Source organism: Podarcis erhardii (genome assembly GCF_964252035.2).
Source record: "Podarcis erhardii genome assembly, chromosome: 6".
Lineage (NCBI taxonomy): Eukaryota > Metazoa > Chordata > Lepidosauria > Squamata > Lacertidae > Podarcis > Podarcis erhardii.
The window spans coordinates 54286213-54299197 of NC_138510.1; the positions used below are offsets into that span (position 1 = coordinate 54286213).

At 44.2% G+C, this 12985-nt stretch overlaps 1 protein-coding gene across 2 annotated transcripts in view; it reads right to left on the reverse strand.

Annotated features, from left to right (window-relative positions):
• Positions 1-12985, reverse strand: part of MOB3C (MOB kinase activator 3C) — a 32462-nt gene that overhangs the window by 6195 nt on the left and 13282 nt on the right. For both annotated transcript variants that reach the window (XM_081868310.1, XM_081868309.1), the window contains exons 2-3: positions 7644-8145; positions 1524-1726 (exon numbers count right to left, since the gene is read on the reverse strand). In XM_081868310.1, the coding sequence (XP_081724436.1) occupies positions 1524-1726; positions 7644-8061 (621 nt within the window). In that variant the 5' untranslated portion in view covers positions 8062-8145. The remainder of the gene's footprint in view (positions 1-1523; positions 1727-7643; positions 8146-12985) is intronic.

The following is a 12985-nucleotide window of genomic DNA, read 5'->3' on the forward strand; positions in this document are numbered from 1 at the left end:
AGGATTCACTTTTCTTCCTCTTATTCATAAGCTCACGTGGTTCCTCAAGGTCATAAGAGGCCATAAGCTCTGTCTCCATGCTGCAATATCATTTAGAGACATAGCTATGCCTATAGGTTTGTCAGTTCAGAGAGCACCTGAAACCATAGTTAGGAAAACCATGGTTTGCACTACCATGGTTTATTATTCTGGTTTACATTCCTGACTTAGTGATGATAGTACATTTCATGTCAATACCATATTGGATGGTTACTTGTTAGTTGAGGACATTTCAGTATTCTTGCTCACTAGCATACATAATAATATAATCATGACTCAAGACAGAGGGGAAATGATTTTTTGTGATTGTGTTACACGACTGCGATAGCTCAGCTGGTACAGCATGAGACTCTTAATCTCAGGGTTGGACTACACTGGGCATAAGCTTCCTGCATTGCAGAGGGTTGGACTAGATGACTCTTGTGGTCCCTTCCAGCTCTACAATTCTAGGATTCTATTAATTTCATTGTGAATGTGTTAGACAATGCTTGCTGCACATGGATCACTTTGAAAGTGGGAATCAGCTGTGCATGTTATAATATCCCAGTACTAGAAATTAAGATAAATCCATATATTCTTTCTAGAATATATGGTTGGAAAAGACGGTACAAGGTCAGAGGCATATAAATTCACACTCGGAAACACGGCCAGCAAGCAACACTAACTGGGAGTTATTGTCATTTTGCAAGGACAATTGGGGAGAAACTTCCTCTTATTATGTCTTAAGGGAAGCAGCAGGAAGGAGGGAAGTGGATTAGAATCGATTTTGTTTTTTGTTCTTTTCAGCCTCTTCGGTTTCCTGATCTCTAATTACCTTTTAGGGTCAGCTGAAATATAGCTGCTCTTATGGATGTGAAACATTGTACCCATTCCCTCATCTGTTGAGAAGTGACTAATTTTGACTATATTGCCAAAGTTTAGAGAGATCAGAATTTTGGCTGTAGCAATCATGGGGCTTGTGAATACCATTTATTTATTACAATTTATTACCCACCCTCACCCTAAGGTCTCAGGGTAGGTTACAACAATTAAAACACACCATTAAAAACAGTTCAAAACGCTAACCATCGTCATCAGTTCATCCATCCTAGCTGATTCTTAAATGGAGCCTTCTAAGAATAATTCCTAGACAGTGAAAAATTTGTGTTTATAGTGTGAAATAGTTGATGTGATGCACATACGCATATGGCATTCTTCTTAAAGTTGCCTGGCCAGCACTCTGCTCTGAACTCTGTTAAAAAACAACAACAGGGCAGTCTCCTGACAGCTGGGAATCTCTTTCAAGCCTTTGGAATGTGATCTCCATAAGAGCTTGGAGATACTGACAGCCCTCCTGGTGACCTAAAGTAGCGCTAACGTGTAGTTTGCAGTGCAAACTTTAAGAGTTTTTGGAACACTTTAAGTCTCCAGTGCTCTTCCCTCATCCAAAAGGTGTCCCTGCCAATCAGAAGCAGGGTGCATAATAACAGTACCTATGTTCTTACCAGAGGCTCTAATTCCCTTTGGTCAACCAAACTGAACTCGCTGATAAAGTAGTAAAAGTGCTTGTAGCAGGTGTTGACGTGAGCTTCGGCACCCATGCTGATGATGCTGTCAAAATGGTGGATGTAGACATGGACAAAGACTCTGAAGAGGCGGGTGAGGATCTTGGTGCAGACCTGCTGGAAGTTCTTGGGGAAAGGAACACCTGCAAGACACAAGGGGGGGGGGGAGTGTTTAGAGCTTTCATCACTACTGTGGGACATTAGGCTCTATTTAGGGCCTTGCATATGTGCATCCTTCCTTTTATTCTTATTTATTTATTTTTACATTTAGGCCTCAAGGTGCTCAAGGCAGCATGCATGATTATCCCCCTCCCCATTTAACCTCACAACAGCCCTGTGAGGTAGGCTAGGCTGAGAGATGATGATTGGCATAAGGTCATCCAATGCACTTCATGGCTGAGTGGCGGGTTTGAACCCTAATCTCCCAGGTCCTAGTTCAACACTCTAACCACTCCAATGCCCTGGCTTTCTTAAGGACAACAGCTATTGTGTTCTGGTGTGCACAATAGGGTTAGCTCAGTGGTAGACCTCCAGATATTGGTAGACTACAGCTCCCTTCATTCCTGGCCATTGGTCATGCTGGCTGGGGCTGATGGGAGCTACAATCCAACAGCATCTGGAAACTACCATGTTGGCTACCCCTGGGAGGTAGCATGGCCCAGAGATGATTCCTCAAATAGTACAGAGATAACTTATTTGGTTTGTTACCCACTTCCCTAAATTCCCTGGTACAGGCACATGTTTGTAGTTTTTCAATTCTGAAAAAATATATTATACAGTGGTACCTCTGGTTACAAACGCTTCGGGTTACAAACACTTCGGGTTAAAAACTCCACTAACCTGGAAGTAGAGGGACACGGGTGGCGCTGTGGGTTAAACCACAGAGCCTAGGACTTGCCGATCAGAAGGTCGGCGGTTCGAATCCCCGCAATGGAGTGAGCTCCCGTTGCTCGGTCCCTGCTCCTGCCAACCTAGCAGTTTGAAAGCACGTCAAAGTGCAAGTAGGTAAATAGGTACCGCTCCAGCGGGAAGGTAAACGGCATTTCCATGTGCTGCTCTGTTCGCCAGAAGCGGCTTTGTCATGCTGGCCACATGACTCAGAAGTTGTACGCCGGCTCCCTCAGCCAATAAAGCGAGATGAGCGTCGCAACCCCAGAGTCGGCCATGACTGGACCTAATGGGCAGGGGTCCCTTTACCTTTACCTTAACCTGGAAGTAGTACCTTGGGTTGAGTACTTTGCCCTAGGATGAGAGTGGAAATTGTGTGTTGGCGGTGCGGCAGCAGCAGGAGGCCCCATTAGCGAAAGCGCGCTTCAGGTTAAGAACGGTTTCAGTTTAAGAACGGACCTCCGGAACAAATTAAGTTCGTAACCTGAGGTACCAATTTATAGGGCTTCAAAAACATCAGTAAGTGGTCCACCAAGACCCACAGCAATTTTATAGTGGTCCATAGAAGGGGACAAGGGGAGTTTGGAAACCGCTGCTTGAGTGTTTACTGAATACATGAAACCACACTAGACCTGCAGGGGGAGCTAGAGGATATTCTTAGCACTGAATGGAGCGGCACTCTGTTACCACTCTCATAAAAACAACTATGGTACAGTATATACAACTTGATCACAGTAATGGGAAACAGATGAAACAGCCCCCTAAATGATCCACCACATGTGTTCCATTGCCATGCACACTGCACAGATGAAAAGAGGAATAACCACAAACAATTAAGGGGTCTGGCAGTTACATTTTATTTTCAAGCAGGTATCAGCTCGTCCGTGTTTCCCACAAATGCATTCCAGAGTCTGAAGACAAGCCTAATGAACCAATTATGCACCTGATTTTAATGAAGTCTGGAGTTGCTGGCAGGATTCATAAACACAAAGTTGCACCTGCAATAAGACATGCAGGTTTCAGATGCGCTAATGACTGGGAAGTCAACAAGTGCTGTTGTCGTGCTGTCTGGAGCTTAAAAGCTCTTTTTGCTGTGACTTGTAGAGTGGAAATAACTACAGCAGAATCACAGAACTTCAAAAACCTTGAGACGGCTGCTCCAGGACACTCACGGATTGTTCTTCCTCTTGAGAGTACAAACTGAAAGCACTTAGAATTAAAAGTGGAGAGTGCAAATGCTCATTTAAAGAATCAGAAAGGCTTCTTTTCATGCATCCACAGACCTCTTGTGAACGATGGAAAGCAGTCATTCTGATGCTCTAGTTGCACAAGAATTTCAGCCAAGTATAGCCATGAAAAAAGTCTAGTCAGGCTCTGTTGGAGTCCAGACGGTTTTCGCATGTGCATATGCTGCTATAGGCACTAGATTTGAATACCAGACTAGTCTTGTCAAATTGTGGGCTCATAAAGTCCATATTACATCCTGGGGGATCAGTTTCTGGACAGTGTCTCTTTAAAATAGGCACATGTCCCCACATGCATGTGCCACTGCTACATGTCCTGCGGTCCCCAGCTTAATTTCTCTTACACTGTACAGTGTAAAGATGAAATAACAGCTGAACAGCACTTTGTATGCTGAAAATACACTGACGTGAGTAGCAGTCTGGAAACCTGACTTCTCAATGCTGCATGTCACTGCCATGGGGAGGGGCAAGGCAGCTCTGGCCACCCTCCCCTGATGGCCACTATTGATTAACTCTATAGCCCCAAATGAATGAATAATTATGCACAGTTGTGAAAAGTTATTCAAGTTTCAGAACTTTATAGTGAGCTTTGGTACATCATTCTAGACTTCTCTGTTCCAGTGAGAGCCCTTTCTGCCGTACATTGTGAACGCAAGAAGCAAACTACCAACAGTACACGAGCAGGCAGGAAGTGCCTGGCATGGTGGCTTGGATGCAGATAAAGGCTTCCCTTGAGCCAGGAAGTGTGGTGGAAATCTGATAAGCAAGACATCCTTTTTGATGTATGATGGCTCAAACCTCTTGATGGCTTGCTGGCCACCTACAACCATTCTGCTCAGGAAATTCAGCTAGTGGTTGACCAGCAAACTCCAGGTTCACCTGGAAGTTAATAGGTTTCATAGATCCTGCCTGGTTGTTTGGCTAGATGTCCTACTGAGATTGTGTTTTGGGGCGATGATTTCCATCATGAAATGAAGTTTCCCATAAGGGCAAAAAAAAAAAGGTGTGTTGTTTTTTTAACTTGTTGAATTTCCTGCGGTGGTCCATCTAGCCCAGCACTCTGTTCTCACAGTGGACAGCCAGATGTCCGTGGGTAACCTGCAAGCACAGGAACATTCTCTCTTCCTGTGGTTTCCATCACCTGGCTATTCAGAAGCATTACTGCCTCCTACCAGCGAATCAGAGCAGTCATTATGGCCTAGTAGCCACTGAGGACCTTATTCTCTGCGAAAGCCGGTTCTGTCTCACTCTGGTCATCTCTGGTCAATCAGATTTTGTATACTTTTTTTAAAGCACTTGCAAAGAAAGATGATAATTGGATGAGTGTGCCTACAATAGGGAGCAATGCCTCCATCATATCATCCTCTGAAAGAAACTATTGTCCGTCTATCACCACGTTCGCACATGGAACAGGGTAACAGAATGGTACTGGTTGGATGGGGAGTTCTCTTTCGGAGACAGATGCTTTCACACAGCATCACTTAACCCAACAAGGAAATAATGAGAAGTGGTGTATTAATGCATTATAAATGAGAGGCATTAAGAGCAAATAAATTACAGGACAGAATGTTAAAGGAATTGTCTCTCCAAGCCAAGATTTTGTCCCCCCAATGCGCTCAAATGAAGCCTGGTAATGGGATTCCTTATTATTAATCACTACAAAGTAATTGTAGGAATTAGCAATTATCCAAAACAACGGCACATATACAGTGAATTTTTTTTCCAAACCCCATGAGACATGGGCATTGTTAACAGCCTCTCCTTATGAGTGTGTGTGTGTGTGTGTGTGTGTGTGTTTTAAACCAGCACTTAATGGGAATGGTACAAGAACAGCTGCACATTGTTGCACGGCATTAATTCTGAAAGGAGACGGGGTGGCAATAACACAAACAAGCCTTGACGAAACCAGCCAGCTGCAAAAACAACTAGAAACATGCTGTGTCGAAGTGGTTACAACGGGAGAATAACCAAAAATGCATCATATTATCCTTCCCCCACACCACACACAAATCCTTTGCCTTCTTTGCAAAAGGGCCTTGGGGACTGAAAATGGAAAGTGCAAATAGTCAACAGTACAATGCAATCCTAGGCAGGTGGATTCAAAAGTAAGGATGGTATTCAACTAAGTTTTACTCACAGTAAGTAAAGGTAAAGGGACCCCTGACCGTTCGCGGACGACCCTGGGGTTGCGGCGCTCATCTCGCTTTACTGGCCGAGGGAGCAGGGACCGAACAAGGGGAGCTCACCCTGCCGCGGGGATTTGAACCGCCGACCTTCTGATCGGCAAGCCCTAGGTTCTGTGCCACCCACGTCCCTTACTCACAGTAGGCCCATTTAAATTAATGAATATGACTAAGCTACGTAGGTCCATTCATTTCAATAGTATGGGATTTAACATCATGTTTCTGTGGAAACCATCACATAGTCACATCCCACACCGTGCAGGAGGATTACAACAATGCAGATGAGCCCTGCACAGTTGCTTCATTTTAGGATGACCCATAGCAACACCTTGCTATTATTTGAAAAACGCCTGTTCCCACAGCTTGCAGCAGGCAGAGCAAAATTTCCCTACACTATCACTTCACCTTACAATGACCATATGGGCAATATTGTATTAATATTTGAAAAAATGAGATTGCACATGGGCCAATACTAGATTAATAGTTCCACTATTCAAGGAACTTTCCTATTTATGTATTTATTCACTGCTTGAGTGTATATCCCATCTTTTTCTCCAAGGAGCTCAAGGTGACATATGTGGTACTCCCCCACCTCATTTGATCCCCACAAGAACCCTGCAAGGTAGGCTGAGAGACAATGACTGGCCCAAGGTCATCCAATGAGCTTCATGGCTGAGTGGAGATTTGAACCCTGGCCTCCGGGGTCCTACCAAATAAGTGAACACAGGACTGTAGCCTTAAGGGCAGTAGGGAGTGCAGTACAGGCTCTTGGTGACAGCAGCAAGCCTTGCACCTGCCTTGTATCTTTAGAAAGAATTACCGGTAATAGGGGCCCTGGCTCAATTGGCAGATCATATGCTTTGCGTGCAGAAGGCTCAATCTCTGGCATCTCCAGTTAAAAGGATCAGTTGCATATATGGGAAAGACTAGTAGGAGACAGTGTGGTGGGGACACCACTGCCCTCACCTGACCGCTGGTTGGTTGTGCTGGTCTGCTAGGAGGTAAAGGGGGAGGTGGCAGTTAAGGTCAGTGAATTGAGAACATACCAACAGAGCCAATCACACCAGTGCATTTGCACTGTGCCACTGACCTCACTGCCCCCCCTGCCCCTCCCAGTCCTGGTGAGCAGCAGCAATGTGACCAACCAGAGGCCGGATGAGCAGCAACACCTGAGAGCCATGGCCAATTGACAGTACAGTGGTATCCTGGTTTTCAAACTTAATCCATTCCAGAAGTCCGTTCCAAAACCAAAGCGTTCCAAAGCCAAGGCGCACTTTCCCATAGAAAGTAATGCAAAATGGATTAATCCATTCCAGACTTTTAAAAACAACGCCTAAAACAGCAACTTAACACGAATTTTACTATTTAACGAGACCATTGATCCATAAATTGAAAGCAATAAACAATGTACTGCAGTCACTCAATCACTCAGTCAGTAGCTGAACTGGGTTCCACACAGTCACAAAAACAAACAAAAAAGAGCCGCAAAAACAAAAAACGCAAAATAAATAGAAAAAAACCAGACAGACCTCAGCTTAACACTCAAAATGGAAGTGTGGCACTCAAAATGGAGCATGTTCGGCTTCCGAAAAAAGTTTGCAAACCAGAACACTTACTTCCGGGTTTGCAGTGTTTGAGTACCAAGGTGTTTGAGAACCAAGGTACCACTTTATTTTGAACTGGATGGACAAAGAGTCTGACCCTGAATATGGCAGCTTCCTATGCAGCACCTATTGCCTACTCACCTATCCTGGTAGGAAATATGTCCTCGTTATTAATTAAGGTCTCAATCCAGTCCATCAGCATGCACATATACTGGGGTGCCGACAGCTTGGTGGGCCTCTTGTAGCGGTAGTCATCCTGCCACCGGTACTCATACTTGAGGCCACCCGACATGATGGGGCAGCTCTTCTCGGTACAGAATTCTGACATGGTCCCATAGATGAGATTTATCCTGTTGAAGAAGTCCACAAGGTGCACCGCGATCCAGTCGTTGATGTTCTCCCCCGGGGGAAGCTGGACCACAGCTTTCAGGTCGAGTCCCGATTTCAGAGAGGCTTGAGCTTTCTTGTGCAGCTCAAAACGCTGGGTCCCCGGCTCAAATTTCTTCCGGGGGCGGAAGGTTTTGTCTTTGTTGAAAACTTGCTTAAGGCACAAAGCCATTCTGAGCTGGAACCAGCCAGGGTGATGACAAGGAGGACCAGTCTTTCCAAAGGACAAAAATAAAAATAATAATCAGGATGGTTCCTAAAAGATAAAATGGACACGAAGTATTTAAGTCAGTTGTTTTACAATGTACACCTTGGTTACAGTGTTCAAAACTTCCATTGTTCCAGGCACATTTTGCAACAGGGGATTTCATAAATGCAAGCAGTTTCTAAGCTCTGGGCACAGTACTGTGCCTAAAACTGCAGAGTGGAAGAAAAGGAGGACCTTTTCCTGCCTCCCCACTTTCAGCTATTCTCTGAAGTCTGGAGAAGAGACCCACTTAGGGTGGGCAGGTGAAAGACTAGACCATGTGAAAAATGAACATAATATTTTAGCTGAATTACATTCATTTTCAGCTTTGTATTCTTGTTATAAAAAGTATGCACCCATAACCTAGGTTTAAGGTGCCATTTAGCTCCTAACTTTCATAACTCAGTTTCTAACACTGCTTAGTTAGGTCAGGTCTTCAATTCAGGCAAAAACAACCACCACCAGATGCATTCCGGAATATATTTGCATCCTCACAAAAATGACCTGTAGCATCTACACCAGGTTTCAGAAACTTTTATGGGCCTCTGGACACATTTGAAAACTGGATTATGGGTATCACTCTCCCTCCCCCCCCCCACACATTATGGGTATCACTCTCCCTCCCCCCCCCCCCACAACAGACAAGCCACTCAAAAGAACTATTCTATTTGATACAGCACACTGCTTCTTTCCAGCCTAATTTCAGTGTGTGCTCATGGACTGCACATTGGCAGCCCCTGGTCTACACAATCTCTCAGTGCCCACCATTTTGCCCATCTCTATCTACCGTTTTCATCACTCTGGAAAAATGATTGGCAGAAGTGCTCTAGCCTGATGTAAAATCCTTCTAAAGGAATAATAAGGAAGGATGCCGTATAGATAACTTGTGGACAACCATGGGCATTATTTATTTCATAAATAGTTTCCAACGAGGTATCAATTCACAATACGAACGTACATGCTTTATAACTCTGATGCTTGTAAAACGATCAAGCCCCAGTGCTATTGGCAACTCAGGCCATCAAGCCAAGCAGGTTGTACAACACCATTCTTAGTGAGACTTTCTGAAACTGTGCAGAGATTAATAAATAAATAAAAATTCCAGCCATAAAAATGGCAAGGCAAACTACCACTCAAGGGGGCTACTAATGGGGTCAACATTGCAGTCCTTTTCATAAAATTCACACTTCTCCCAGATTCTCTGGGTTGTGTTTCTGAACCAAATATTTGCCCTGCCCCAGCCCTTGCCTCACCAGAAACGGAATCCTTACTCTTCAGTGATTTGTGCTCCATGATGATTAGAGAATGAAAACTGGAAAAGGCTCTTATTATTTCTACGGCATTGCCAAGAAGTTCTTTTAAAGAAGAAAAGAATATCAAAGTGACACCTCAAGGCATATTCTAAAAATACATCTGTCCTTCTGGAGGGGGGGGGCAGTTTCCTCAGCAGCTGTGCCATTTCCAGCCCTAGAAGAAAACATTCCTTTTGCTTTGTCACTGGTGTGGCCGTTCATTCCACATCTACTGGGAATACAGATGTTTGGCAGTTCACATCGTTTTGTGGCTCATTTCATAATGCTCCTTTTGCAATCAAGGATATTTAAAAAGACCCTGGGGCTTCAGCTTCAAGTTCAATGGTGTCCCAGGGGAGGAAGCAAAAAAGTTCTGAGCCATGGGAAGACTCTTAAGCATAAAGGCCAGCAGGTACTGCATTTGTGCAGCTGCCATTCAGCTGTGAAGAAGCCACTACACTTAGGCACACCACAGACTCCACGCTCAAAATGACGCAGTACATGCCTAATACTGGCAGCATTGCACAGTCATCTGGGGGAAAGGATCCATCTCTTCTTTAAAAATTTTTTAAAAAATTACAGTGGTACCTTGGTTGTCAAATGGCTTGGCTCCCAAACAAATTGGCTCCTGAATGCCACAAACCCGGAAATGAGTTAGCGAATCAGAAGCCATGTCTTGGTTTTCGAACAGTTCCGGGAGTCGAATAGGCTCCCAGAATGGATTAAGTTTGACAAGCAAGGTACCACTTTGAGACAAGTATCAAAACACACAGAAGTTGAAACATATGCTCTGTGGGTTGTATCTAACAAAGCTGTACAACAGAACTTCCCCTCCCTTTTCCCTCTTCACAACACCGCAGGTCCTCAAAGAAAGTACCACACGGGGCACGGAGGATGGAACTAGCTCCCACCAGAGGCCGTGATGGCCACCAACATGGATGGCTTTAACACAGAATTAGCTAAAATCATGGAGGACAAGGCTACTGGCCCTGAAGGCTGAGTTCTACTTCCACTGTTTCTGAATGCCAGTTGCTGATAACTGCAGGAGGGGAGAATGCAGTTGTGATCGGGTCTTGCTGGCTGGCTGTTCATGGACATCTGCTTCAGTGCTGTGACAACACGATGCTGGACGAGATGCCTTACTGGCTTGAACCAGCAAGCTCTTCTTAAATCTGCTCTGGGGGTCCTCCTCAGCCCTCTGGAGCAGATTTGGTGTGTGCAGAGGGCACACAGGGGGAAGGAGAGGAATTTCCACTGCTCAATTGGATGCCGTTCTGCTCATGAAATTACTTTGTTGAATTCATCCCTATATAAAAGCCACCTTCCTGTAAGATCAAACCCATCTACAAAAGACCGAAAAAATATTCCTTGTATCAGGGTTTAACCATTCAACTAGTGTCACAGAGTTCTTTATAAAAAACAACTACTGGGCTCCATTTTTTGCCAATGCTTTCAAATGCATTTGAAGGTTTATGGAACACTGTCCATTTGACTAATAAAAGGACATTCCATAATTTCCCCCACCATTCTGGTTTCGGAGGTACCACCACGCAGGACTCCTCTTGTGATCATATGCTGACAACCATGTGCATGCTGTTAATCTTAGGTTTCCCCTTAAAAATGATAACAGAGGCCTGATGCTTTCCTGGCTGCTACCCATAGATCATTTGAAGGGAAAGCCATTTCAGCATGTAGACCCTGTTTACGATGTGCGTGTGTTATGTATCTTGTACCTGAGGGATAAGCCTCTCCTCAAGTTCTGTCATTCCGCAGAAGATTTTCATTGTGTTTCAGTAACAAAACCTCAGGTCCTCTTCAGTTCAGGCATTATCTTGTGCACGCAGATCTGCATCCAGCACATCAGCACAGCGGAGAGCTGTCAAGCATCAGCTAAGGCATTTATCTGGGGGAAGCACATGGGCCCCAAACACTTGCTTCCCTGCCGCTGCTTCGCGACTGTTCTTCATTCTGTGCACATTTCGAACACTATTTTTAGCATTGTTTTGGTGGGGAAATAAGTTCTGCATTCCCACAGTTTCTCAGATTCAGTAAAGGCAAAAGTTATGTAGGATACTTTCACAAGCTGCTTTTAAAGAATGCAAAGGTTTCGTAAGCCTTAGTGGTGCTTCACACACGACACTGTTCTTACATTAAGGGTAGGGAAACTGTGACCCTAAAGATATTTAAGTCCAGAGTCTAAAATTAACTTAACTTGCACTCCTATATGCTACTTCAAAACAGAATGAGGTAGAAAGGGTGATCCTGGACACAGTCTACAGCTTCTTGAGTCTCTGCCAAAGAGCTGCAAGACAAAATGAGCTTGTCCTCTCGGCCCTGCCTTTTCAGGTTTGCTTCCCAGCCAGCCAAGTGCTGGATGACATTTTGGTCCTGTCATATAACACTATGGCTACCAAACCTGGAATGTTTTGCTTTGGAAGCTGATAATCATGATGCCAGCACCAAATCTTTATACTCCCAAAATCTCCACATTGATTTACTGTTTCCCCAAAAAAGCAGCGATATCTTTACTCTAAATCCTCAACTGACTCGAGTTAAGCCTCTACTCCCTCATTAAAATGCCACTAGAGCCTCAAAGTGTATATTATGCACATGCACAGAACAACATATGTTTTCAGAAAGACACAAATTTAATGGAACTTGGACAGAGAAATCCTATACTTAGGTCCTGCTGTGTTCATGCCCTGCTTGTAGGCTTCCCAAAGGAATTTGATTGGCCACTGTGGATACAGGATCTGGTCTGATCCAGCCAGCTATTCTTATGCTCTTAGATGTGCCCTACTATGGTGTGATAATAGCCACTGTATCCAATGTGTTCTCAGTATGAGAGGCGGGAAATACAAAACCAGAAAATACAAAGAAGAAAAATGTAAAAATGACCATGGGATATCTTGTGTTCTGCCAGCACAGTGGGGTTTCTGGCAGATCCTGAAGCCCTTCAAGTGTCTCAAATCTATATTTGTACCCTAAATGTGTCATTTTGGTGAATTCATTAAGCACTTACTACTATACAATACTAGCCTTTTTTTTAAAAAAAAAAAAGTCACTTGGAAATTTCTCCTTTGATCTTTTCTGCAGCTGCCAGATAATGAGAATGAATTTAAGAATAAAAATATATTCTCATGTGGGGTGGACAATGCAGCCAGCTGAGCCCTTTGAAAACCCCAACATCTGAAGACTGAATCACACAATTTATTTCCTTCCCACTTTGTAACAATCTCTGCAATCCTTCATGCTGAGGGCCAGAACAGATGCAAGATGTGTGGAGGTGGTTGTTTTCTAAAACAGAAACTTTAAAGCATCCATTGGAGGCTCTGGTATTGACCAGAACAATGGCCCTGGGAGTGCTTAACCCCTTCTGTGCTTTCAAAGCTGTTATTAACCCCACTGGGGACAAATCCAGTTACATGAACTCAACTTTATTGTTAAAGGTACCAGCATGCTTTTGAATCATGAGTTGCTGTGTAAAGAGCCATTGCCGTCTGTCTTGCTATTCTGTGGTGGGGTCTGAGTGCAACAAATATTGTTCCCTTCCACAC